Source organism: Spea bombifrons, chromosome 4 (assembly GCF_027358695.1).
Source record: "Spea bombifrons isolate aSpeBom1 chromosome 4, aSpeBom1.2.pri, whole genome shotgun sequence".
NCBI classification, from domain to species: Eukaryota; Metazoa; Chordata; class Amphibia; order Anura; family Pelobatidae; genus Spea; species Spea bombifrons.
In genome coordinates, this window is record NC_071090.1 from 73,812,775 (window position 1) to 73,838,360 (window position 25,586).

Consider the following 25,586-nt stretch of genomic DNA (forward strand, 5'->3'; position numbering starts at 1 on the left):
CTACATATAGCACTGAGTTGCTGCTATCATTCAGTAGGTATCATTATACACACAACAGCCACTTTCGGTTAGTACAAGAACCCAGTTTCTGAATAAATATCATTTGCACGTGTTTCCACTTTATTACATATTCTAATCTACAGTGTTCTGTTATTGCAGGGCTCAGGGTTCGCAGTGCTGCCTCTCACTCGAACCGTACCCTCTGTTCCCTTGAGACTCAAGTAGACTAAGAAGGTTAATAGGCCTTTGCTTAAGTCAGCTTTCAATGTTCTTGGGTTTTTTCGCGGCACTTTACAATTTTGCAAATGCATGGATTCGCTAGAAAACATCTCTAAGGTTTGCATGAAGAGCTTTACATTTATCTGAAATACACTGCTTCAGTTATTGCGCATCTGGCATCTTTCTGTGATATTTAAAAAAAAAAAAAAAAGTGTTCATCATGTAAAAGCTTGGTGCATCTGGTTACTTACAGCCAACAACTTTATAATATACCCTGTATGTTTTTAACCATGGATTCCTGCCAGACAATGGCTGAAGTATATGGCATTTCTGATCTCTATGATAGAAAAAGTGCAGCATGGGATTTTTTTCCCCCCTGGGAGACAGCCCTGCACAGGGAGTATTGCTCATGGTGACATATGGATGCCATTGCACGTGGTGATACAGCAAAACTTTGTTACACCGCTGGTTGGTATTTCAGCAGCAATAAGGCACTCTCTAAACTGAGTGTCTGCATTGCATAGCTCATTACGAGGCAGTGCCTTATTGCAATGTTTGAAAAAAGTGTATATTTGGGATCAGCATGAGACTAAGGTTGCAGCTGTAGCAGACAATACGTGTTATGTAATATTGCTTATGTAGGCAAGCCACATTGTGGTTGTCCCTCTAACTCACCATACAAACTTGGTTCCAATGGATGGTGTTTCATAATGTGCTTTCAAAATTAAGTGACAGGTACGAGAAGAAAGCAAATATAAACCCCAGATGTCTGTGCTGCTTAATTCTAGTTCCTGCAATATAAAAAGAATTCATCTTTCCAGACCCTAATGGATTGTCTAATCCCTGGCTAATACGTGAGATGTAGAACACTGGCCCAACAAGGGAGTCCTTATTGCAATAGTTCAGGAGGTTCCTGTCTTGTTGGGAGAGGACACTTGGCTTATGTTTTAGTGTCTACCAATGTGAGCCAAACCATAACTTCTGCACCAAATTATACACGCTTGTTGCTAAAAGATCTGCAAAGATGCAGGGTAGAAGCCATTTCTCGTTATTGATTAGAAGCCTCTAGCTAAATGGCAATTTGAATGTCCATCTGGTGATTGTCAAACTGTTAATGTCTAAACAATGTTTTAGGGTTGCTTTTTTTCTGACTGTCTCATACAGAATTAGAAAGATGATAAACTTATGTAGTAAATTAATATGTTTAAGCTTGTGGCTAGCAATTCAAGTCAACAAAAGTCTATGACAGCCCAGGGTACAATCCTTAGGCACCAGAAATGAGCTCAAATATTGTTTAAAAGTATAACCAAGCCCGGTGTTATAAGCACCTAATATTTATGTAAAACACAAACTTCACAATTACGTATTGTCTTGTTTTGTTTTCAATATTCAGAAAAAAGAGGAGTTCTGAATGCATTCTTGCTAAAGCTTTTTGAAGTGAACATTTTTACCATCCAAACCAGTGGACACCTACTCAGCAAATGAAGAAAGAAAAAAAAAACATGGAGATATTTGTTACTTGAAGACACGATGGATATCTGGTATATAGTATATAGGTGGAATATAAGTATATATTCCTCTCCGTATAAACTTTTAGACTCATAATGTAAAACATAGTTGAACTACATAGTGTGTGTATAAACATAAATCTAGCATCAAGATAATATTTGCAATTAGGCTTTATATTTATAAAACCTCACCAGGGGGCACTTGATGACTACTAAAGTTTACTTCTAATGCTCAGTAATGAATGATAGGCCACCTTTAACCTGTTTATCTTGCTGTTCACTACTTCTTATTAAATGTCAGACATCATCTATTAGATGTCAAGGTGCATATGGCTATCCTGAATATAAAACAAGACCAAGGACCGAATAACATATTCATTCCTCAGATCAAGCCCATTCTCAGTACTCCCCACCAGTATTTCACACACAACACACACTAGTGTTAATGGGAGAATTTCAAAAGTAATAGATTTCAAAGTCTACAGAATAGACATATTCTCACATTAATTTAATATGGAAGCTCTGTTTTGCTATAATTATCCAGGAACAACCTCTCAAGCAATCCATAGGATCTACCCGAGTTGATTCTGGTGTCATCTAGTTCACCAACCTTACAAGCTTGTGAATACAATCTATTCGAGCAGCGAAGTGTGCCCAAGACTGTAACTGAACATTGTCAATAGGGCAACACGAGCAATGCTATATGCATCCCCCACAGATGATGTTATGTGTACTGCCCAAGAAGACACAACTCACCTTACTACCCATTATAAGTAGATTAAACCATGTTCACTTAACTAGCAGAAGTATTTTTAATGGAGCAGTAGGAATCTTTTTTAAGTAGGTATGGTGTCCATTAATGTACTAATCTTTGGTTCACTGAATTGACTCTGGCACAGAGCTGGAGTTTAGGATGAGTTGAGATTAGTCTATGGGAAGCCTGGGTCAATTTAAATCTTACCTAATTATTTGAAACTCTGGTATATCACAACATTTAAATAATTCTCTAGAATGTATATATATATATATATATAATGTTCTGTAGCCATAATTTGTCTTTCTCCTAGGCTATTTTGTTTAATCTTAGGACATGAACACCACGTGAATTATCATTCAGATGTAGAAGGATTTTGTCATTTTGATTGTATCAATTCTTGCAGGAGCTCCACGTTATGATTAATAATCTCATTCCCTTAATTTTGGCTGTTACATACCATCAGACACTTGGAATTGTGTACCTTGCAACCTTCTTTAAAGGTGGCCACCTAACTAGCACTTCGGTTTTATTCAATTGCGCCCACTGTTGATATGGGATTTAACAGAAATAAGAAACACTGCCTCTGCTTTTAAGTTTAAAGAGTGAGAATAAGATGCACACGTTTTGAAAGCTTGAAGCTGAAGGTAGACAGCCTTTAAACGTAAGATCAATGTTTTTTAAAGGCAGTCCTAGAAGCACCTCATAAAAGGACAAGCATACCACTACCGGTCCTTCAGGGTGCCTGAGACATTCAATACACACTAGTACTCCCGTTAGGAGCTTCTATAAACCTGCATTTGGACTGGCTTTGAGAACCATTGAAATATACCACCCTTACTGACTTTTAAAGCAGTTATGATGTGTTGATTCAAAATAACTCTTATAATTCATAAATCTTACAGTATTACTGTAAACTATTTGCTCACATTTCCCCTGAGTCTGCTACCCTTCAGCACTAGAACAATGGAGCAGGCCTCTGCTGGTATTCAGAAGGGTGGACATAAATAAAGAAATTATGTGCAGATCTCTGCCTAGGAAATGGTTAACATTCTGCAGACCTCTAACAATAAAAGTGGTCATAGATTACTAGGAAGTTTGGAGGGCACAGGTAGGTCCTCTACACCAGAACCTCTTACACCAAATCCTACTTCTGAAGGACCTTTTCGTGGCAACGTCACATGGCCTGATAATTCTGGGCTACCAACTCTTGGTAGCAGGGTGAAATCGGGGTTGAATTGCTGCGGAAGGTGCGGAGAGCTCGGAATTGGTTGGGGCAAGGAAGGTTGAGACACAGAGATTGGCCGACCATCTTGCCTGAGCCTGTTGAGGGGGAGTGAGACACAGCTGCTTGTTTGAGGGGACATGGAAACAGTATGAGGAAGGAGAAGAGATCGCGAAGAACCGCACACCTGAATGGTCCGGGCAAGGCCAGGACTGAGAGCTGAGGGAGAGCTCCCAGGGGAGTCAGATTTTTGCAGTGGAGGGGGTAACACCCATGGAGGATCTTTTCCTCCCAGAAAAGGGGGACTCTGTGAATGGGTATTCAGAACCTGGCACTGTCCAGAAGAGGGAGGAGGGAGCTGCTGGTCTGACTGTGGTAGGTCATGTTTAAGGAAACTGGGAGAGGTGTCTGCCCTAGTCTCCCACTTTATAGACTCTACTGCAGTTGGTGGAGACATAGGCTGTTGAGAAGTGCACCTCTCCACCAAAGACATTGAATGTGGGGGCCTAGGACTCACACAGCCCACTGCAGAAAAGCCCGCCAGTTGGTGCACATGGAACGAAGATGGCTGGGATACTGGCAGTTCAGCACCTTGTGTGTGAGAGGGGAAAGGGGTTCGTTGAAGCTGACGGAATCCACGAGCTGTTGCTCCTAGGCCAGATGTGGGAGGTCTGAAAATGGTAGCTGGCAGGCGCTGGTGAGTGAGAGGGATGGCCACTGATGTGGTAGCAGCTGCAGCTTGTAGAGGTGCCTGTACAAGGGGAGTCCAGATGACTGGAGTTGGAGGAGTTGCTGAAGTATCATCTTCTGTTTGAGAGCAACGGGGTCCCTGAGCCATCTCACGATCATGTTGTACAATCTGTTGTATTATTTCATTTTCATGGTAGTTGAGCACTCCAGATCGGAGGTCATGCTGTACTTTATGCAAGAGTAGAGAGTTCTTTTTGCCTGCATACAGAAAAACAAAATCAGCATATGGAGATTCTTACAGCTACAGCAAAATACATGAATTTGATCATAATAATAAAATGTACCCCTATAGAGATTAAGATTCCTGGTGATGATACAGGAAAAAATAAGCGGCAGCAGGAGGATCAGGGAGGGGATGCAGGCGGCATCACTCCCCAGTGTCACTCCAGGGAGAAGTGGCAGTCGGCACTGCTCTCCAGCAGCGGATATGTTCTTTTGTCTAAGTAACCCTGTGCTTACAGGAGGGCACAGGGTGACCGGGAAACCATGTCTCGTTTACAGAGAAGGAGCTCGTTTGGGAACCCTGGTTTTATTATCAATCTTTAGGACCGGGGTTTACCCAGCCGCGGCTATGGAACTCTGGCTCTGCTACTGCACAGACTGTTCCCGGGGAAATTTCCGATGCTGACGCTCAGGGTCCCGACGTCATAACACGTCGCTTTTTGTACAGCAGAGCTACTCAGAGTACCGGTCTCCGTTACAGAAGTGTATAGGCCTAGTAACTTGAGGTTACAGCGGACTATGTGTACTCTTATATAGACAATGGAGTACCTGTTGATCATTGATAAAAAGTTAGCTGAAAGCCTGTCATGTGGTAAACATAAACAAAAAAAATGTAGGTTACTCCACTTAAAATGCCTGAAAGCGCTTAACTAAAATAGACTGAGCCATCAAACTAAAGTATTATTTTTCTTTATTAATGTCCTCCTGGGTACTGGTATAAGTATGTTTATAATGCATGTGTCTATTTCACAGAATTGTTGAACAAGATCTAGACCACAGTACCTTGGAATCGACTTTATACTTGGGCTGATGACCTGGAATGTATACTTTAAAACAAGAGGTCTACTGGTGTTCTGAACGTTAAATTATCAGAACTCTGTTATCAGAACAGAGTACGATATAGATCTAAACATAGTAATATAATAGGTTATACATTCACATACTGAGACGCATCCCAAAAGAGATTTTGGGTCAAGGTAATTTGTGTTACGACGACAAAGATAAAAAGGCATGGGGAGAGGGAGATGGGACATAATACTCACCAATCCTATCCAACCTATCTAGTGCAACACTTTCAAAGGCACGCCTCATCATAGGGTATTCCTCCAAAACTTCATTGAAATGGTCAACACTAAGAGAGTACAGTCGGCAGTACGTGTCAGCTCTTACACTTGCGGTACGCCGGCCTCGTGTCAAAAGACAGATCTCTAAGGGGAGAATAAAATATCAAACAAAGTGTTTTTATTAAGTGATTGCATGGCTCAAACAGAAATGTTACATAAAACTGTTTACCATAGGGTTACTTTGTTGTGTTTGTACTCAGATATAAGGATTTATTTTATCTACTGATCCTTCTAAGTGCCTTTAAATTAAACAGATGATGGTGACAGGTGACAATCTGTACTATGTATTGGTAAGGTGACATAAATGTCTCATCCTTTCATATATGTATTATGTTCTATAGTCAATATGTGACTTTTTGATGCACAAAATGTTGGCTCTTAAAATAGGATAATCACAATACATTAATGCAAATTCAGTTAGATTTGTTTTATTGTCTTACTCTGGGCTGGTGGAAGATGTTTACGATGCAAACCATTTTCTTATTGGCTCAAGCCCTATATCCTATTAACTTATTAGGAACTGTAATTGCTATATACCTCCAAAGTAAGATCCATCTGCAAGCTTTGTCTCTTTGCTGCCCTTGCTCAAGATGCTGACAACGCCATGTTGTATGAAGAACATTTTCTTGCCCACAGTCCCTTCTCGGATTAAATAGTCCCCAGGTTGGAACACCTCAAAGCGAAGCTTTGTCAGCATTGAAGTCACAAAGTTGGGGTCAGCATTGGCAAAAAGTGGCATTGAAGCCACTAGCTTGCGACAGTTAAAGTTAATAATCTCCTGCAAGAAAAGAAAACAAGGTCAAAACATTTCAACAGTAATTAGGTATATGACCACATGTATTCAACACTTGCTTTTCAAATATTCACAATATAGTCTTGAATGCTTTACATAGTTTAGCCCACACTCGCTCAGTAGTGAAAATAACATTAAGTCCTATTCAAAACAGTAATTTTTATATACATGTAATTATGACATAGGCAAATCTGGGCAGCTACATTGTCTTCACAGTACGTGGCAAGAAAAAGCTTAACATTTGTCTTAAAATATTATATGATCTTCATCTAAGTCACCCTAATGAACAAACACAATCTGTTTTATTTGTAATTGTTTATTGTATTGTTTTTGTCCATATTGAATACATCATTAAAAAATTCACATTATTGGTTGGAAAAACTGTGAACCTCTAGGCTAATCACTTCAACAAAAGCTAATTGGAGTCAGGAGATGGCAAACCTGGAGTCCAATCAATGAAACGGGATGTTTTAGAGCTACTTTTACATAAAAAAACCACTTTTTTGAGTTTGCTATTCTCAAGAAGTGTCTGCTGATGGCCATTTGCATAAAGCTGGAAAGGGTTAGAAAGTAATCTCAAAGAGTTTACATATTCATCAATTAACAGTTAGACAAATTGTTTATAAATGGAGATGAATTAGTACTGTGGCTACTCTCCCTAGGAGTGCACACCAAGCCAAGATGACTCCAAAGGCACAACGGAGAATGCTCAATGAGGTAAAAAAGAATCCTAAAGTAATAGCTAAAGGCTTGAAGGAATAATCGGAACATGTAAACATCTCTTTTCATGATCCTACTATACGCAAAATATTGGCTGTGGCTCTCCTATTTAACATCGCTGTTCGCCTTAAGTTTGCCAAAGCGCTACTGGGAAAATGTTTTTTGGACTGATGAAATTAAGGTTGACTTGTTCGGGAAAAAACACATAGCAATATGAATGGCATAAAAAGGGCAGCGCATGCCCACATTGAAACATCATGCATTTTGTGATTTTTTTTTTTCATGTTCATTTTCAATCTCAGCAGGAAAACCACTAGAGCAAAATCTTTTGATAATTCAATAAAGTGGTTACAGTTAATAATTCTTTTTATAAGGCAATGTAGATTTTTGGTTAATTTAAAAAGGGGGGTAAAATGCGCATGATGTTTAAGTCTGTAGTAGTGTGTTGCAAATTCTTTAAGAAGTGTATTCAATAAACCCTGCAGGCAAGTGAATATTTCAACTTTACTAGCACACTAAGTATTACAAAGGACCAAATCCTGCATAAGGCATAGATAATGTGGTAGATTCTCGCAAAACTATGCCAACTCAACAATTCTTCCATTGGTATTGGCTGTTTAAATGATATGGTGACGTGAGAAATCCCCAGATTAACACCTATCTAGTATGTGCTGTTTACAAGCTATTTCTTGAAAAGGTGCAAATTTTTTAATTTAATATTAAAGTGGATTTGTGACCTTCTTTCTTCATTCTCACAAAACTATAACTCATATTAATGATTTCACAGAAAATTAATCATATATCAGTTATTTCAACACCTTGTTTAACCTAGTAAGTAGTTTAATATGCATTTTTTCAGGTTTACATATAAAAAAAAATGCTGCAAGTTTTGGCTGTATGAAGTAGCCAATCACTGGCAGGAAAGTGTTCTCACTGAAATCAACAGGGCCCCAAAAGGTACATGAGAAGTAGGGGGCTCAAAAGACCCTATGGAAATTTCACCCAAGCCAGTGCTGGAGTTGGAACGAGGGAAATACCTTGCACACTATTGAGCAGTCAAATGCCATCTCAAAATACAGTATCTCACAAAAGTGAGTACACCCCTTACATTGTTGTAAATATTTTATTATATCTTTTCATGTCACAACACTGCAGAAATGACACTCTGCTACAATGTAAAGTAGTGAGTGCACAGCCTATATAGTGTAACTTTGCTGTCCTCTCAAAATAACTCAACACACAGCCATTAATGTCTAAACCTTGGCAACAAAAGTGAGTACACCCCTAAGTGGAAATGTCCAAATTGGGCCCAAAGTGTCAATATTTTGTGTGGCCACCATTATTTTCCAGCACTGCCTTAACCCTCTTGGGCATGGAGTTCACCAGAGCTTCACAGGTTACCACTGGAGTCCTCTTCCACTCCTCCATGACGACATCACGGAGCGGGTGGATGTTAGAGACCTTGCACTCCCCCACCTTCCGTTTGAGGATGCCCCACAGATGCTCAATAGGGTTTAGGTCTGGAGACATGCTTGGCCAGTCCATCACCTTTACCCTCAGCTTCTTTAGCAAGGCAGTGGTCGTCTTGGAGGTCTGTTTGGGGTCATTATCATGTTGGAATTCTGCCCTGTCTCCAAAGGGAGGAGATCATGCTCTGCTACAGTATGTCACTGTACATGATGGCATTCATGGTTCCCTTAATGAACTGTAGCTCTCCAGTGCCGGCAGCACTCATGCAGGCCCAGACCATGACACTCCCACCACCATGCTTGACTGTAGGCAAAACACACTTATCTTTGTACTCCTCACCTGGTTGCCACCACACACACTAGACACCATTTGAACCAAATAAGTTTACCTTGGTCTCATCGGACCACAGGACATGGCTCCAGTAATTCTTTCTGGATCAACAGCCATGCAGACCAATTTGATGCAGTGTGCGGCGTATAGTCTGAGCACTGACAGGCTGACCCCCCACCCCTTCAACCTCTGCAGCAATGCTGGCAGCACTCATACGTCTATTTCCCGAAGACAACCTCCGAATACGATGCTGAGCATGTGCACTCAACTTCTTTGGTCGACCATGGCGAGGCCTGTTCTTAGTGGAACGTGTCCTGTGAAACCGCTGTATGGTCTTACCCACCGTGCTGCAGCTCAGTTTCAGGGTCTTGGCAATCATCTTATAGCCTAGGCCATTTTTATGTAGAGTAGCAATTCTTTTTTTCAGACCCTCAGAGAGTTCTTTGCCATGAGGTGCCATGTTGAACTTCCAGTGACCAGTATGAGAGAGTGTGAGAGCAATAACACCAAAATAACACACATGCTCCCCATTCACACCTGAGACCTTATAACACTAACGAGTCACATGACAGCGGGGAGGAAAAGTGGCTATTTCGCCCCAATTTGGACATTTCCACTTAGGGTTGTATTCACTTTTGTTGCCAAGGTTTAGACATTAATGGCTGTGTGTTGAGTTATTTTGAGGGGACAGCACATTTAAACTGTTATACAGGCGGTACACTCACTACTTTATATTGCAGCAGAGTGTCATTTCTTCAGTGTTGTGACATGAAAAGATAATAAAATATTTACAAAAATGTCAGGGGTGTACTCACTTTTGTGAGATACTGTACACGAAGAAAGCTTTTGGAAGAGCCTGAATTTCATCTATACCTTTGCAACCAACTTTAATAACAAAATGTATGGGAACTGAATTGAATGCACAATGGCAGACATTGCCATCATCTTGCTTGTTCTTACCAACCATTGTGTTGATTTTGTGAAGCTTCTGTATTTTAGTCATGATTTAATTGATAGCGGGTGTCAACCTCTCAAGTTATTCTATTACAATATAGAGCTGGTGTTAAATGGACATGACCAGACCTGGCAACTCACAGGGTGACTGGGCTGATTCTTACGCTCACATCCCAGTGGGTTCTTTTCCAGTCAGAAATATATTTTCTCATACGGCTTCACTCCTTGACAAGTAATTGTCATAAGGTTAGTCATTGTTTGGTTGCCACCATTAGGCAGGCTAATGAAATGCTTATGATGGCTATTGTTAGCTATTTCATAATAATAACTGAGCAAAACATAAATAAATCAATTGCTTATATTCTCATGTAACTAGGAGAAGAATTGATAAGAGAAGAAATGGCTTCATATTACCTCTCTCAAAGGCTCGCTCAACTCCCCCAGAATGCTCTCCTCATCAAACATCTTCCCTTGGTAGCGATGTTCATAGTAGTCGTGAATTCTCTGACGCATGTCAGCTGGGAGTTTGTGAAATGACATGTACTGCTCCACCTGCTTGTACTGCGGACAAAGGAAAGAAGGTGGTAAGTATCTAGTAATTCATATTCTGGCAGCAGAGCTCTGCGTTTAGAAACGAGCCTGCAAAGTGTGAGAAAGGACATATGCTGCGTGCAACCTAGATATTAATTAGTTGCAGTTATTTTGGGTAATTGCTGATGGAAGCAACAACAGAGGATGTTGTTAGCAAGAATTAGAAAAGTGCTAAATGTGAGCTTTGGTATGTTTAAAAGGTTTGAGTGGTTTAATCCCTGCTATGCCGTTTAATCTCTCCATGGAATGGTAATGTAAATATAACAGACTCTCATATCTCTCAGGCTTGTAGATCCATATCTAATGTTAACAGAGTGCAAGCGAATGAGACTTAATCCATTCTCATACACTTTTATAATATAAGATGGAAAATGAAATCCTTATTATACTACATGACCAAAAGTATGTGGACACCTGAATGTCATATTTATTTGAGTTTGTCGGACATGCCATTCCAAAAACTATGGGCATTTATATGGAGTTGACCCCCCTTTTGCATCTATAACAGCCTCCAACCTCCGGGGAAGGATTTCCCCAAGATTCTGCAGTGTGTCGTTGGGAATTGGTGACCATTCAGCCAAAAGAGAATTTGTGAGGTCAGACACTGCTGTTGGATGTGAAGGTCTGGCACTCAGTCGGTGTTCCAATTTATCTGTCATGAACCTGGTAAGCAGGTCGGGTAGGAGCCCAGTCGCAGGGGATACAAGGGGTTCTGTCAGTACCCCACGATGCATGACAGCTAGAGGGATGATCCAGACAGGCGCAATGAAACACAGCACAGACAGAATACTTTGTAATGTATTAAAGAAGGTGACAGGAACAATAAGTTCAGGCGGTAAGTCTCTTGGCAGGGCGGACGGCAGGATCAACACAGGGTCAGGTACAGGGCCAAACATATTAATGCAAAGGCCCTGACTGAAGGGCAGGGCAAGTTTATATTGGCCGGGTTCCACTCAGGTAATCAGACTCAGCTGTCCCAAGCAATCAATAACTGGTGCTCCAGAGAAGGAAGAGCGGCCACTAGTGTGTGCAGACACACATGACAAATAATTATTGCATGGTCCGGGCTAGTAGGGTGGAATCCTGACAGTATCCTAAAGATGGTGGATTAAGGTCAGGTTTGTGTGCAGTCTACCTAAGTTCCTTCACACCAGGCTTGTCCAACCATGTCCTAATGGACCTTGCTTTGTGCACATGGGCACAGCCATGCTGGAACAGGAAAGAGCCTTCTCCAAAATTAATGCCACAAGGGTGGTAGCACACAGTTGTCTGCCTTCTGCACCTGCTCTATGTGTGTGGTCTACCTCTTAGTGGCGGAGCTGTTGTTACTCATAAATCCTTCAACTTCAGACTAATAGCACTTCCAATAGACCCGGGCAAATCTAGAAGGGTAGAAATTTCACGAACTTATTTGTGGCAAAGGTGGTATCATATATAAAGTCACTGAGTTCAATACAACCCATTCTACTGTCAGTATTTGTCTACGGAGATGGCTGTCTATTTGCTTGATTTTATACACTTGCTAGCAATGGGTGTGGCTGAAACACATAAAATCAATAATCGGGAGGGGTGTCCACATACTTTTGGTCATATAGTGTACCTACCCTGAGAATGATGGGTACCTTTTTTTATAGGTCAACTGGAAGAAATTCAGACTATATATGTATATTATTCAGGTAATACCTATCCTATACATTTGATTATTTTGTTTCTGATTATACTCACTCATGTCTCACTCAGTGATTATACTCACTCATTACCATACAGTTACCAAATATATGCAGACTGTGCCAGAGGGGGTAACCCTCAGAACTAAAAGGATGTTACATTGATAAAGAATGATAAAAGTTAACTTTTTCCCAGTACAGCATTTTACTGTACAAAACTTTGTTTGTTGGTATGAAGAAGGACCATTATGCGGACGTTTCTTCTCTTACCTTCTCTTGGTACTGGCGTCGTGAGGAATCCAGCGACTGGATGAGAGCGGTGGCATGGCCAATGAACATGGCATAGCAGGTGGCACCAACAATCATGCTGAGCATGGTGAGCCAAACATCTGACATGCCCACTGGTGCCTGCTGCCCATACCCTATGCATAGCATGTGACTCATGGCCTTGAAAAGGGCATAAGAGTATTGCTTTCCCCATGAGGCATTCTGTAACAGAAAAAGAAAAAGACACATGCTTATTTGCTATATATTTAATTGCAACTACTAAGGAGCAGCAACTATTGATGTGTAATGGAATATAAAACCAAGGTTCCAGTGACTGGGCTGGAAACCAGCACATTTCCTTAACACCAAATAAATTTATTATTGGATTCTTGAATTACACCTATACAAGGTTCTATTTAACTTGGGGGCTTAAACTTACCCTGGTGTGAACAAAACTTGGAAGAGAGGAGAGGTGAAAGGGGAGAGGTGGGAGAGGAGATGTGGGAATTTATACATGCATGTGGCATAGCCACATGGATCTCATGAATCTAAGATTAAACCAATGACTGACTACAGTTTAACCAAAAGGTTCTTGCATTCTTTAACTGGAGATCCAACTAATCTTAGTGTAATATAATTTAAAGCCAGTATATATATATTGTGACAAAAATCTGTTAGCGGCAAGTCACTTTTCAGGATCTTAAGCACAGTTCTCTAGGGCAATAAGGCTCAGGAACACTACATTTCTGGCAAACCGTGATTTTTATTTATGCATGAAACACTCCAAAACAAAATCACAAAAATAATGCCTAGCTCCCAGATTGACCAGCCTAATTTCAGCCTCCGTGCCAGAATCCGCTAAGCCAGGCTCTGGAAAACTTCCCCTAGACACCACACATGGGTCTAGGCAGGTAAGGCCACACTTTGGTCAGGGATTTTTCCTCAGGGCCTCTCCTTGCCATCAGAGCAGTGATATATCCTGGCCTAGTCCGACAAGGCCCAGGCCTAGAGCGTCAGAGCCAGGGGACTTGATTAAACCCACACAGCTCTTACTTTGGCCCACTACTCCATGCACAACTACTTTACCTTAGGGATATTTATGGATCTTTGGAATTTAATTATTGTTTTTCCAGGTTATCCAACAACTCATTTGGGTTCATACTTGGTCTTTGACCATTCGGGATCATTTCTTGTTTTTCCACCACTTTGATGTAGACTTTCTTGTGTGTTTCAGATCATTATCTCTATGTACGATTTAGTTTCACTTCAGCTGATGGGGGGGGGGATAGCCTGATAGTCTCCTCCAGAATGTAATGGTTCTGTCAATAACAGCAAGTTGCACAGGAGCTGACTGAGCAAACATCTCCAAACTATGTCTCAAATGGCATCTCAATGTGTTGCTCAAGGCTTGGTTAGGCATGGTGATGCCATGGTTGAAAAAGGCATTTTATGTCTGGGTGCTTCTTAAGCCCAGGATCCGACGACATATCCTTACTTCTGTAGTAAGCCTTGTTGATGATCTTTGGGCGGACTTCTTTTTCTTTTGACTTTGCTGGTTTGCTGCCACATCCCAACCCTTTGGCCTTTTCTTTGACTATGAGTTAGGTTTGCACCTATGTTCTGTTTGCTTGAGAGACCTGGTGGTTACAGTGCCTGGATGCTCGCCCGAAGAAGAATGTGTATGTTGTAGTTAAAAGACCCCCTCTCTTAGTATATCCCAAGTCATCCCTGACCAAAGGTGCGACCTCAGATGTAATATTGTTATAAACAGAGCCTGTGTCTCCTCAAAAGTTCCCCTTTTATTTTTTTCCAGAACTCTTGAGGAACATCCAGTTGCTTTTTTTGCACGTGCTAGATGACCATTCAAGTTCCTCTTAGACAGCATTGGTTTCCATCTAAGACCTCAATCTGCCATCAATCTCTTACTGATGGTAGCTTCACAAATACGAATCTTAGCTGACCAGCATTAATGGATGTTGTTCTAGAGTCCTTTGTGTCTTCTTGGGTGATTTTGCTCCATGTCCTTACCAGACTGATATGCATCAACAACTATTTTCCACAGGTGTTCAGGAACGTCTTTTCAATATGGCATAGTGTGGCTTTGGTACGTTGAAAACTACAAGCCTACTTGCCAGTGGTGGATATATTTATATTGGACAGGGCTGCCCCAAAATAAGCATGACTGTTTACCAATGTTGAGGTCACTGGGGTGGGGGGAAATAATACTGTTTTCACACATGAAGAGTGCATGAAACCAATTTAAACAAGTTTGGCATAATTATGTATTAATACAGGATCTGACAGCAGATAAGAATCACAAGGTCCATCTAGTTTGACCATTCCTGCTAAAAAAAAACATCAAACTATATTTGGTGCTTTGTGTAGTTTTATGTCCTATATAGCCTGATGCCTATTCCATACATCCCTGTATTAACCTCTAAACGTTCTGCTGCTCTTATTCACTACCCTATCAGGTAAGTAACATATCTATACATTACGTCAGAGCCTCTGGCCTCCTCTTGTCCTAATATTTGCCATCCATTTAAATGTTTAAATCATATTAGGGCTGCAACAACTAATTGATAAAATCGATAATAATCGATAATAATCGATAATGAAAATCCTTGCCAACGAATTTCATTATCGATTAGTTGAATCGATTTTTATCGATTATAAAATGAGGGTTTTTTCAGAGCAAACGCTCTGAAAAATACCCCTCATTATATAATCCGTTTAGTCTGACTCACAGCAGCAGCTCCTACTTACCAGTCCCTCCCTGTAATCACAACTGGCCCCGCCCCTTCCTTCTCCCAGAAGGCCAGAACCACATGGCTGTGACACTCATCTAACTGTAAGTATAAAATTAATATTTGGGCTGCTGAAAGTTAGGGGAGGTGGGGGTTAATTTAGGGGCAGTTATGGTTAATGGGGTGTTTAGGGTTAATTTAGGGGCAGTTATGGTTAATGGGGTGTTTAGGGGCAGCTATGGTTAATGGGGTGTTTAGGGTTAATTTAGGGGCAGCTATGGTTAATGGGGTGTTTAGGGTTAATTTAGGGGCAGTTATGGTTAATAGGGTGTTTACGGTTAATTTAGGGGCAGCTATGGTTAATGGGGTGTTTAGGGTTAATATAGGAGCAGCTGTGGTTAATGGGGTGTTTGGGGTTAATTTGAGGCAGTTGTGGTTAATGGGGTGTTTAGGGTTAATTTAGGGGCTGTTGTGGTTGATGGGGTCTTTAGGGTTAATTTAGGGGTAGTTATGGTTAATGGGGTGTTTAGGGTTAATTTAATGATGAGGACTGAGGGTTAATTTAATTAATTTAATAAAGTTAACTTAAGGTGCAGTTAGAGGTAAAGGGGGGGCAGACTATGGGGAATCTAAATCCTGGGGGCAGTGAAGATTAACCCAGTACTTATTTATAAAAGTATGGTGTCAGTGTGCTGTGAACAGGTCTGTGACTCTATGAGGGGACTATGAGATATCTGGGGGGTATACGGCATATCTGGGGAGGATGGAGTGACATATCTGGGGCTATAAGGCATATGTGGGGAGGGCAGCGTGGCATGTCTGGGGAGGATGGAGTGGTGTATCAGGGGGTATAAGGCGTATCAGGCACAGTGGCATATGTGGGGGTAGAGTGGAGTGACATATGTGGGAGGCAGCGTGGCATATGTGGGAGGCAGCGTGGAGTGGCATATGTGGGAGGCAGCGTGGAGTGGCATATGTGGGAGGCAGTGTGGCAAGCCTGGGCTCAAATGTGCATAAATTGGGGGGGCTGGTTGGGAAATAAAGACAAGAAATGCATTTTATCAAAGTTTTTTTTTTTTATTCTGCTGTTTGTATTTAACATAATTTGAAATTAAATTATTTTAAATAAATGAAAAATGTGCATTCATGTTTTTATCTGATTAATCGAAAAAATAATCGGCCAACTAATCGATTATGAAAATAATCGTTAGTTGCAGCCCTAAATCATATACCTGCTCTATCTTCTCTTTCCCAAGTTATACATGTTTAGATTCATTAGTCTTTCCAGATATTTTTTAGTCTGCAAACCATAATGATATGTTACGATACATAATTTATGGTACTCCAGCAGGTAGAATTCATAAGACGTGACAAGACAAGTTGTCAACTCCCTCACCCTCCAAAACTAAGTTGCAGTATACCAATATAGCAGAACTGATGAAAGTATAATATCAAGTACTGACAAAAACACTGCATATTAATTTATACTAATGCTTAAAAGCCAAACCTGTTTGCTTGGGAAGTACAAAGGTAACTCACCTGCATACGGTTTAAGGATACCCAGCAGTCATCAGGAAAATCTTGCAGCATCGGTACCAAGAACTGCAAACAACCATCCCAGTGGCAAAGCAGTAGCATCATGCCAATCAGATTCACAATACGCACCACAGCACTGGCTAGGTCATATGTCATGTGAAAGATCTGCAAATGATCATTATAGAAATGAAGCTGACCAAAATACACAGTTGTATACATTAAAAGCAAATAAGAAAAAAAAAACAGAAGCCATAGGATAACTTGTATGGCAACTATGTGCAGAAGCAGGCTGATAATAAGTTACCTCCCTTGGTGGAAGCAATGTCTGATATTGATTTCACAAGCTGCAGCATAGCGTATACAAGTGCAAACACACCTACCTCCTCCCACTGGTGAATATAACGAATGAGCCTGGAAAGCCTCAGAAGTCGCAACAAGCTGAGCACTTTTGTGAAACGAACAATTCGCAGTGCCCTGGCTGTCTTGTAGACTTCTGAGTCAATGCGTGTCTCCACAATCAAGAAGATATAATCCACAGGAATGGAGGACACAAAGTCCACAAGGAACCAACTCTTTAGGTAACGAATTTTGATACGTTGCGGCTCTAGGATGATTTCTGTGTTATCCTCCACAACGATGCCTGTGCGGAAGTTCAGAACCAGATCCACAAGAAAGAAAGTATCAGACACCACATTAAAGACAATCCAGGCAGGTGTATTCTCCTCCTTGAAGAATGTGATGCCCACTGGGATGATAATGAGGTTTCCCACCATCAGCAATAACATGGTGAGGTCCCAGTAGAACCTAAGGTGTTAGAAAAAGGTAGTTAGTTGTTAGGCACCATCAGTAATATTTTATGAACCACTGCCCAGTCCCACCATTTTGTATTTATTTCTGTTTCAGAGCTGTTTAATCATAACATTGTACAAAACAATTTTCACCCTGTAGTCACGATACATCATAAATCTCCAAATGGTGCCTTTCAATGTTCCAAGCTCTCTCTCTAAATGTTCTTATTAAATTCTGCATATAATACCTGTATGAGGTCAAATATTATACTCGAGCTTCAATTAGAAAGATACATTTGCAAGGAGACTCTCAAAGATTTTGTTGTTTTGTATTTGTGTATAATATACACCTACAATCTTACAGACTAAAACCCCTATATTATGTGTAAGATTTTACAGTAATTATAGAGATTAAGAAATGTTTCTAAGGCAAGCTTAGTTATCTAGCACTGTGGGAGGAATTCCCTATAGATCATGTATACAAGAAGAGAATACTTTTGATCCTGTATTGACACTTAAAGATAAACTATGTATTATGTTATTTAATGAGCGAGGTTATTTTTTTAAAGACAGTTTCCCTTGAAATATTACTCTTATTGAAGAAACATTATAATTAAAAACCCACATACTCTTTTTCTGTTTGCTTAAAACATCATATTAGGTAACATTTCCTTAGCCTAACCTAGATATGATTTTTGTTGGCATAATCTTAGATATATATTACTAATTGCTATTTCAGTTGCATTATTCGTAACAAATATTTAGATACAGTTTTGGTGACTCAAAAAATATGCATGCAATTGTATTATTATATTTATAAATACTCTAACAAGATGAGATGTTCAGGTAAACTGACGGCACTATCACTGAATTGTCTTTTAACTGTATGATCGAGCAATTGTTTGCTGCTGGTGATATTGTTATAGGATATTAGAATCAGTTTATGACTGAAATGCTGAGAGATCCAAAGGGGTTCTTGCCCTTGTTTACTTTTGGAGGTTTACACAGCCACAAGTCAATTTGTGTATCAATACTACACATATTACAGCACAAGATAATTGCCACTTTAATTGATTGTTTTGTGAATTTAGGAGGTGCTCCACCATACCTTCTAATGTTTTCATACTTATTTTGCTTTGAGAAAATAACCCAATATTATTTACACAATTCCAATGATGTCACCTATATGATATTAAGACCCAAGCACTTACAATTTGTCCTATGCCCTGTTAAAAAACAGTGTTTGTATTACTATTTGTATTTTTTAAGTATAAAAGTATTTTATAAGTAACCCAGTCATGTCAGTGCGCTCCTTTTTTTGTCAGGAATAGCTGTACAAGACATTTTTACAAGCAATTGCATCACTATCAGTACTTTTTATGTACCAATCACATCTACTCATTTATATAAAGCTCTGTCCATCAGGTCCTACTTAGTCAGGTTGTATCTTGGGGGTGCTGGTTTGAAGATCAAAGTGCTAAAAGAATCATGAAAAAAGTACCACCCTGTTTAAATCTACAGCATTAACTGCACAGTGAAACAGCCTACATTATTCTCCATTCATAATGTAAACGTACTGACTGCTACACCATAATTCTAGAAGGTTCTCACAATGCCAGGGGGGTCCATAAGTGTATAGCTTTAGACAAGGGAATGGATAGGGAAAACCGCTAGACGAGGCTCTTCCGTCAACAAGCAGGGCTTTTCCTTGTTGATAGCAGGGACTGGAGATTTCTGGCATTATTGTAATTACTAGGATATCGTGCATCGCAGCCTAGAATGAAAGCCGGCAGCTTTAGACTTTCCTTCCCAGCAATCAGCTTTCATATAAATATTCCTGCTTGTTTAACTAAATGAATGCCACGTCAACATATAAACTCGACAGACTTGTGTACCTGCAGAGAGGTATTACCAAATGCTTATATATATATATATATATATATATATATATATATATGTATATTTTTTTGGGGGGGGGCACTTTTTGATGACAAAGCCCAAGACACGTAGAATTCAGGAGACAGGTTTGGTAAGAGCCAGAAAAGGCTCATATCTGTCGAGCTTAAAAAGTTAAACCTCTGCACTCCAGGGTCCATCTTTCCCTTGCTAATATGGGCAGTCCAGCTCGGTTGAATGTATTCAGTCTGCTTGTGTCTAAAACGACATACAAATTTTTATATTGTAGCTAAGACCCAAGCAGACATGTCATATGCGCACACTTTAGTCTTTAACCTGTTCTATTCAGGAATCGCTTGTGCCTAGGCAAGACACTTCAGCAGCTTAGAGTAGATTCGGTGGTGTTAAAATATCGCAATAACATTTGGGGTACATGATTCATCTGTATAGTAACTTCACATTATTACCATCTGATTCATTCAGTTTACTCATTTGTCTGAGGCTTATACTCAGCATGAACATAATTACCATCATAGTCGTGTTCACAGGCCAGCTAAAGCTATACATTTTTACAGTAATTAGGTTACGGTTTACACAGGAAAGGTCAAAGGGTGAGGAATAAAATCAAGTGACCTTTGCAGGGCAGCCGGTCTTAGCACAATGTAAAGTGACAGTCAATGTACTGATGCTATACATATCACTAACAGGAGGCAATGGGTTAAGAACCAGTCTGATCTGCACTAGGATGTAGTCAGTCTCTGAAGCACCTCCAGTCACTGGGGAGGGGAAATGGTGGAAGACAGAGCAGTGGGGGAGGGGGGTCTGAAGCCGGCTTGAAGCTGTCAGTACAGAGTATTTTGAGAGGGGGTTTTGAAGGTGCGTTGTGTAACAGGAGGTTACAGCTGGCTGATATTTTTAGCTCCCTCACACTGCACAGGAGAGTATGTGCAGGTACATATGCCTAGTTGCATGTTACTGATAATGATTGGCTTTTGCCAACGCATGGAAGCACAATTTGTTAAATTAAAAAAACTAAATGCAAGTGGAGAGGAAATGATTCACTTTATTTAATTGTTATTGTCGTTATAAATTAATGTTTAATGTTTCCCTGTGACTGATTCCATTATGATCACTAGAGTAATTTGTAAGAGGAAATGCTGGAGTTTTAGATATTGTTTAGAGTGAATGGCGTTGCAGCACATCTCACGGCGTCTGGACAATAATGTATGAACAGTCAGGTTAGAACCATGGACAGCTCCCTGCACAAAACATTAACATGCAGCAGCTCATTCAGCCCATCTCTGTTCGGCAACAGAAGGATAAAAGCACTGCCAATGCACAAGACTTGTTGCCTTTGTTGAAAAGGTAGAGCTGTGATGGAAGAAGCATCTTAGTTTAGAGATGAGATGTCTGGCCCCTAGCACTTAAGAGACATAAGGATTGTGGTGTCTGATAGATATAACACAATGGTGTTGTGCTGATTGCATTCTTTGTACTGCTGCCAGATTCTGATATCTCAGAGAGCTGATCCTCCGCTGTGTTTGGTAGTAAAGCAGAGCTCGCATGTCTGGCTTGTTGCTCTCCCACTAACACTTCAGTTGGCAGTGAGCATCAACAACATGGCTTGTGCATTCAGGAGATCACTAAGAGCAAAAACCCTCAGCAAAGCATGTGTAATCATGGTAATGTCCAGCGATGGAATGCTTCTTTAAGCAGTTGGAAGGCCATCCTAGGCCATTTAAGAATGAATTGGTAACCCATTTAATACTTATACAAATATCATAAAGAAAATTGTAGCCTTCAATCCTCTAGCCATTTTATTCCTCTGCCAAGTACCACTATAAGGTACAATGTAATGTTTATTATACAAACCAAATGTTTGTATAATCACATTTATACAGCACTGAAGCGCATTCTTCTCTTTTATATACAAGGCAATTTGCACATAGGTCTTTGGCTTAAATTTCCTGTGCACGATCACTTTATTATTAACCCAATTATTGTGTTCAGGAAGAGGTAATAAACACACATTCTCTCAAGGCACTATTGTACACAGACCAGAAACACAGTGTTGGTCAATATACATTGCATGTGGCATGGAAAGAAATATATGCATCTGGTTTAAACACTTGAAGCATAAGGGAAAGACCACTTGGCCTAAATATAATGTATAGAAATGTAAGTTTAAAGCACATTAAGCATGGTCATCTTTACTTAAAAACATATATACGCTGATAAAACTGTCTGATGAATCTTTTCACAGTAAGAGTCCTGAGGACTACTAAGATACATTGTGTGGCCACCGCTTTAAATCGTATCAGTTGTAAGGAGATTTCCACCTATGCCCTACTGTGCCCAGTGGTTACATGTGGAGGAAAACAGTGACAACACCTGCTTACATGATGCTATATTGTGGGACGCATCACAAAGGCAGTGTCGCAACCAGCAGGATTCCTAAAGAAAGCATATGAAAGGTTACATGCATCCGCAGTTACTATGCAGTGACCTTCTTTCAGTAAGGCTGTGGTGCATTGACAATTGTGATCGAGAGAGACAGTCTAACATGAAGAAATGTTCTGCAAGTGAACACTGTAACTAAATAAAAGAAAGTCTTGAATAATAACTTGTTCACAAATAAAATACATGTAGTGTAGACCTATGTAGTAAAACAGCATATACCATACCAACCTAAACCTGCATACTTTTAATTTACATTTCCAATGGCAAAAAAGTAAGTGAACCCTTTGGAATTACCAGCATTTATTTATACATTTGTCTTAAAATATCATATGATCTTCATTTAACTAATACCACACACATTATTGTATTGTTCTTGTTTATATTGAATACATCATTCAAACATTCACATAGTTGGAAAAACTATGTAGCCTCTAGGCTAGTCACTTTAAAAAAGCTAATTTGATTCAGGGGTTTGCTATTCTTAAGAAGCATCTGCTGATGTGAACCATGCTTCCCCCAAAAATACATCTCAGAAGGCTACAATTTTGAATTGTTGATTTTCATAAAGCTGGAAAGGGCTACAAAGTAATCTCAAAGAGTTTACATATTCATCAGTCCAATTTTTTTATAAATGTCGATGGAGATTTGGGGCTGTTTCCTTCAAGGCCTAGACAGTTTGCCATCATCAAGGGGACAATGAATTTCCAAGTTTATCAAGGTATCATACAGGATAATGTCAGGGTGGCAGGGTGCCAGCTACAGCTCAGTAGAAGTTGAGTCATGCAGCAGGACAATTACCCTAAACATCAAAGTAAATCTACTAAGAATGGCTTAATAAAGAAATGTTGTCTTTTGGAGTGTCCCAGTCAGAGCCCAGACTTCACCCATTAAAAATGTTGTGGAATGACCTCAAGGGAGCCGGTCACACCAGACATCCTAGGCATATGGCTGAGCTTGAGCAGTTCTGTAAGATGAATGGTCTAAAATTCATGTTCAATAAAGACATGAAAGATTATCATTAATGCAGAAAACCAGGTGATTCCAAAGGGTTCATTTACTTTCGCTTGCCATTGACTACTGCATATATAAGGAATGCACTAAGCATTGACCAAATATTGTATACACTTCTTGACGTGAAATGCGGTAAAATGAGAATCCATGATCCACATTGATGTTTGACTCAGTGTCGAATAAAGATAGATGTTGCACAAAACAGGAAAAATCTTTGTATTTAAATGTAATGCAAAATGGCTTAACATTGTGTCAGTCTGTATCTCCTAAAGAAGTCAAAAAAGGTTAGTGAGGAAGCTATGAACTTAATAACCTTCATTAATGGCGTGGCAATGAGCACAATGACGAACACAAAAACTGATGCTTAAAAATGATAACATTCAGATTATTAGGGAAAAATAATGATTCATGTGTCAAATGGGTTATAGCGCAGGCATCTGCTAAGGTTGTGGTCTATTGCATGGGCTACAATTATTTAATAAATAACATTTAAATTCATGCAAAGTTGCATCACTGATGCTTTATTTTGTAATTTATTTTTATAAGGTGTCCAGCCGAATGAAGAGAAACAGACAATCATTGGCAAACCACACCTGTATCTGCCATTATATTAGTGCAGGGTCGTTAAGAAAAAAAAAGCGAACTCCAGAACTGTATTATAGAAATGCAAGCTTTTCTAGAAGCTTCAATTTCCCAACACAAAACAGAACTACTTTGCAGCAGTAACCGTTATATATTACTTGATGCCCACATAAGACCTAGGGATTGATGAGGGATCATCATTTATTGTAGCCATCAAGTATTCTTGCCGATTGGAAGGGCATTCCATTACACACAGATTATGTTGTAAAAATAACACCTCAGCACCTCACATCAGCAGATTTCTGCATATGCTTAATCAAATGAAATGAAAAAGCAGAGAATTCTCTTGTGAGATTGTGTCTGCTGGATTTTGTTGTCTCACGTAACCACTTAGCATCATTGGTTTTATTTATTCATTGTGGTCTTATTTGGCAGATGTAAGCTCATTCTATCTGAAAGAAATAACATCATGGACTAGGAGATAAAAAGGGGGTTTAAATTATGCTAAACCAATCCAATCCTATTGGGAAGATCAATATTCGTGTTGAGTTTTTAATGTTAGCGTCAATGGAGAACAGAACTCTACTACCGGCTAGCAGCGGGACCAGGTTGTGAGTCTGTATTAAAGCTACGCAATTAGCCAGCAAAAGAGCATTGAAGCAAGAAATAGAGTAATGACGAATGCAAATTTTGTACGTTTTTTGTGCGTGCCAGCTCACCTATGAAATGCAATTTCTGTATGACAAGGATTATGAAAGGCAGAAAGGAACTGGCAGATTTAAACATATAATTTTTGCATAGTCAAAAGATATGGTCTTAATAACACACTGGTAACTCCTCAATGTCTCTAAGTGCATCCACACCATTTAACACAGTCCACTCCTGATATAAAAAAAAAGTATTGATTGTAGCAAAAGAAAGAACAAGGGGATTTCACTCTGTCAGTGGGATTTAGAGCATTATTAATATTGGAAAAGTCCTAAAGCTTTGTTCACTATTAGTTTATTCCCTCCTCCACGCAATGGGAATACAGAGCAATGAAAGCAGCAGCAGCAGCTGTTTTTACACGTGTACAAAAATATCTTCATTTGTATTTATAAGCAGGAATCTTCTATATAATAGATTTACTGGAACAAAACTAGTTCATGACAAGAACTAAAATTCCACAATTGAGCCTTCCTTCAGGAAAGGGACTAGATACTTCTTCACTTCCAAGGGTGCTCAGGGAATTGGAACATACTGTATGAGCTACTAACCAGTTAAAACTGTGTTAATCTGTCCAATTGAACTGAAATGTAACTGTTCACCAAAAAAGAAGGCAACATTACAATAGTTAAAGTGATTTGTGGTAACTAATTAGGCAGTATGTTACCTGTGTCTTAATAAGAAGGGTGCACACACTTGCTGAGTTGATTGACAATGTAAGAGCAATACAAACCCTTAATGAAAATAACTGAAACATGACAATATGCAATATGATCAGTAGAGGCACATGCACATGTTGGTATTTGGATTAGTTATTTTGAGTATTTCCCGGTCACATATTTTACATTAGAACTACTGTAGTTGCTATTGACAAATATATGATTCAGCCCTAAAGAAACTGTCTAAATTTTACACCATGAGTTCATCCATAAGAAATTTTAGTCAATGCTAAATGAGAAGGAAAAAAATGAATACCTAATTGTTACCTACCCGCTGGCCCAACGCTGGAGTAAGAGCACTGGACTATAGGGTCTGCTCTTTTCTGTGTCCCTGTACTGTGTCCCACACCGTGTCACCCATCCTCTAGCACCTGCATCCTCCAACGGGCTTGCTCATCTCTTGGTCCGGCTTCCACATACTACAGTGGCCTGCTGCGGCCACACCACACACAAGATGGTAAAGTCCTAGGTGGAGTGACGTCATTTGAATTTTCTCCTTCCCTGCCCTATAAAAGCCTCAGAAACTCAGTATACTTTAACTTTTCATG

At 39.8% G+C, this 25,586-nt stretch overlaps 1 protein-coding gene across 1 annotated transcript in view; it reads right to left on the reverse strand.

Moving 5' to 3' along the window:
• Positions 1-3,560: 3,560 nt before the first annotated feature.
• The window catches only part of HCN4 (hyperpolarization activated cyclic nucleotide gated potassium channel 4), a 32,361-nt gene continuing 10,335 nt past the window's right edge, over positions 3,561-25,586 (reverse strand). The window contains exons 2-8 of the mRNA XM_053465013.1: positions 17,258-17,681; positions 16,881-17,042; positions 12,598-12,816; positions 10,484-10,630; positions 6,340-6,580; positions 5,722-5,886; positions 3,561-4,654 (exon numbers count right to left, since the gene is read on the reverse strand). Of these exons, the coding sequence (XP_053320988.1) occupies positions 3,561-4,654; positions 5,722-5,886; positions 6,340-6,580; positions 10,484-10,630; positions 12,598-12,816; positions 16,881-17,042; positions 17,258-17,681 (2,452 nt within the window). The remainder of the gene's footprint in view (positions 4,655-5,721; positions 5,887-6,339; positions 6,581-10,483; positions 10,631-12,597; positions 12,817-16,880; positions 17,043-17,257; positions 17,682-25,586) is intronic.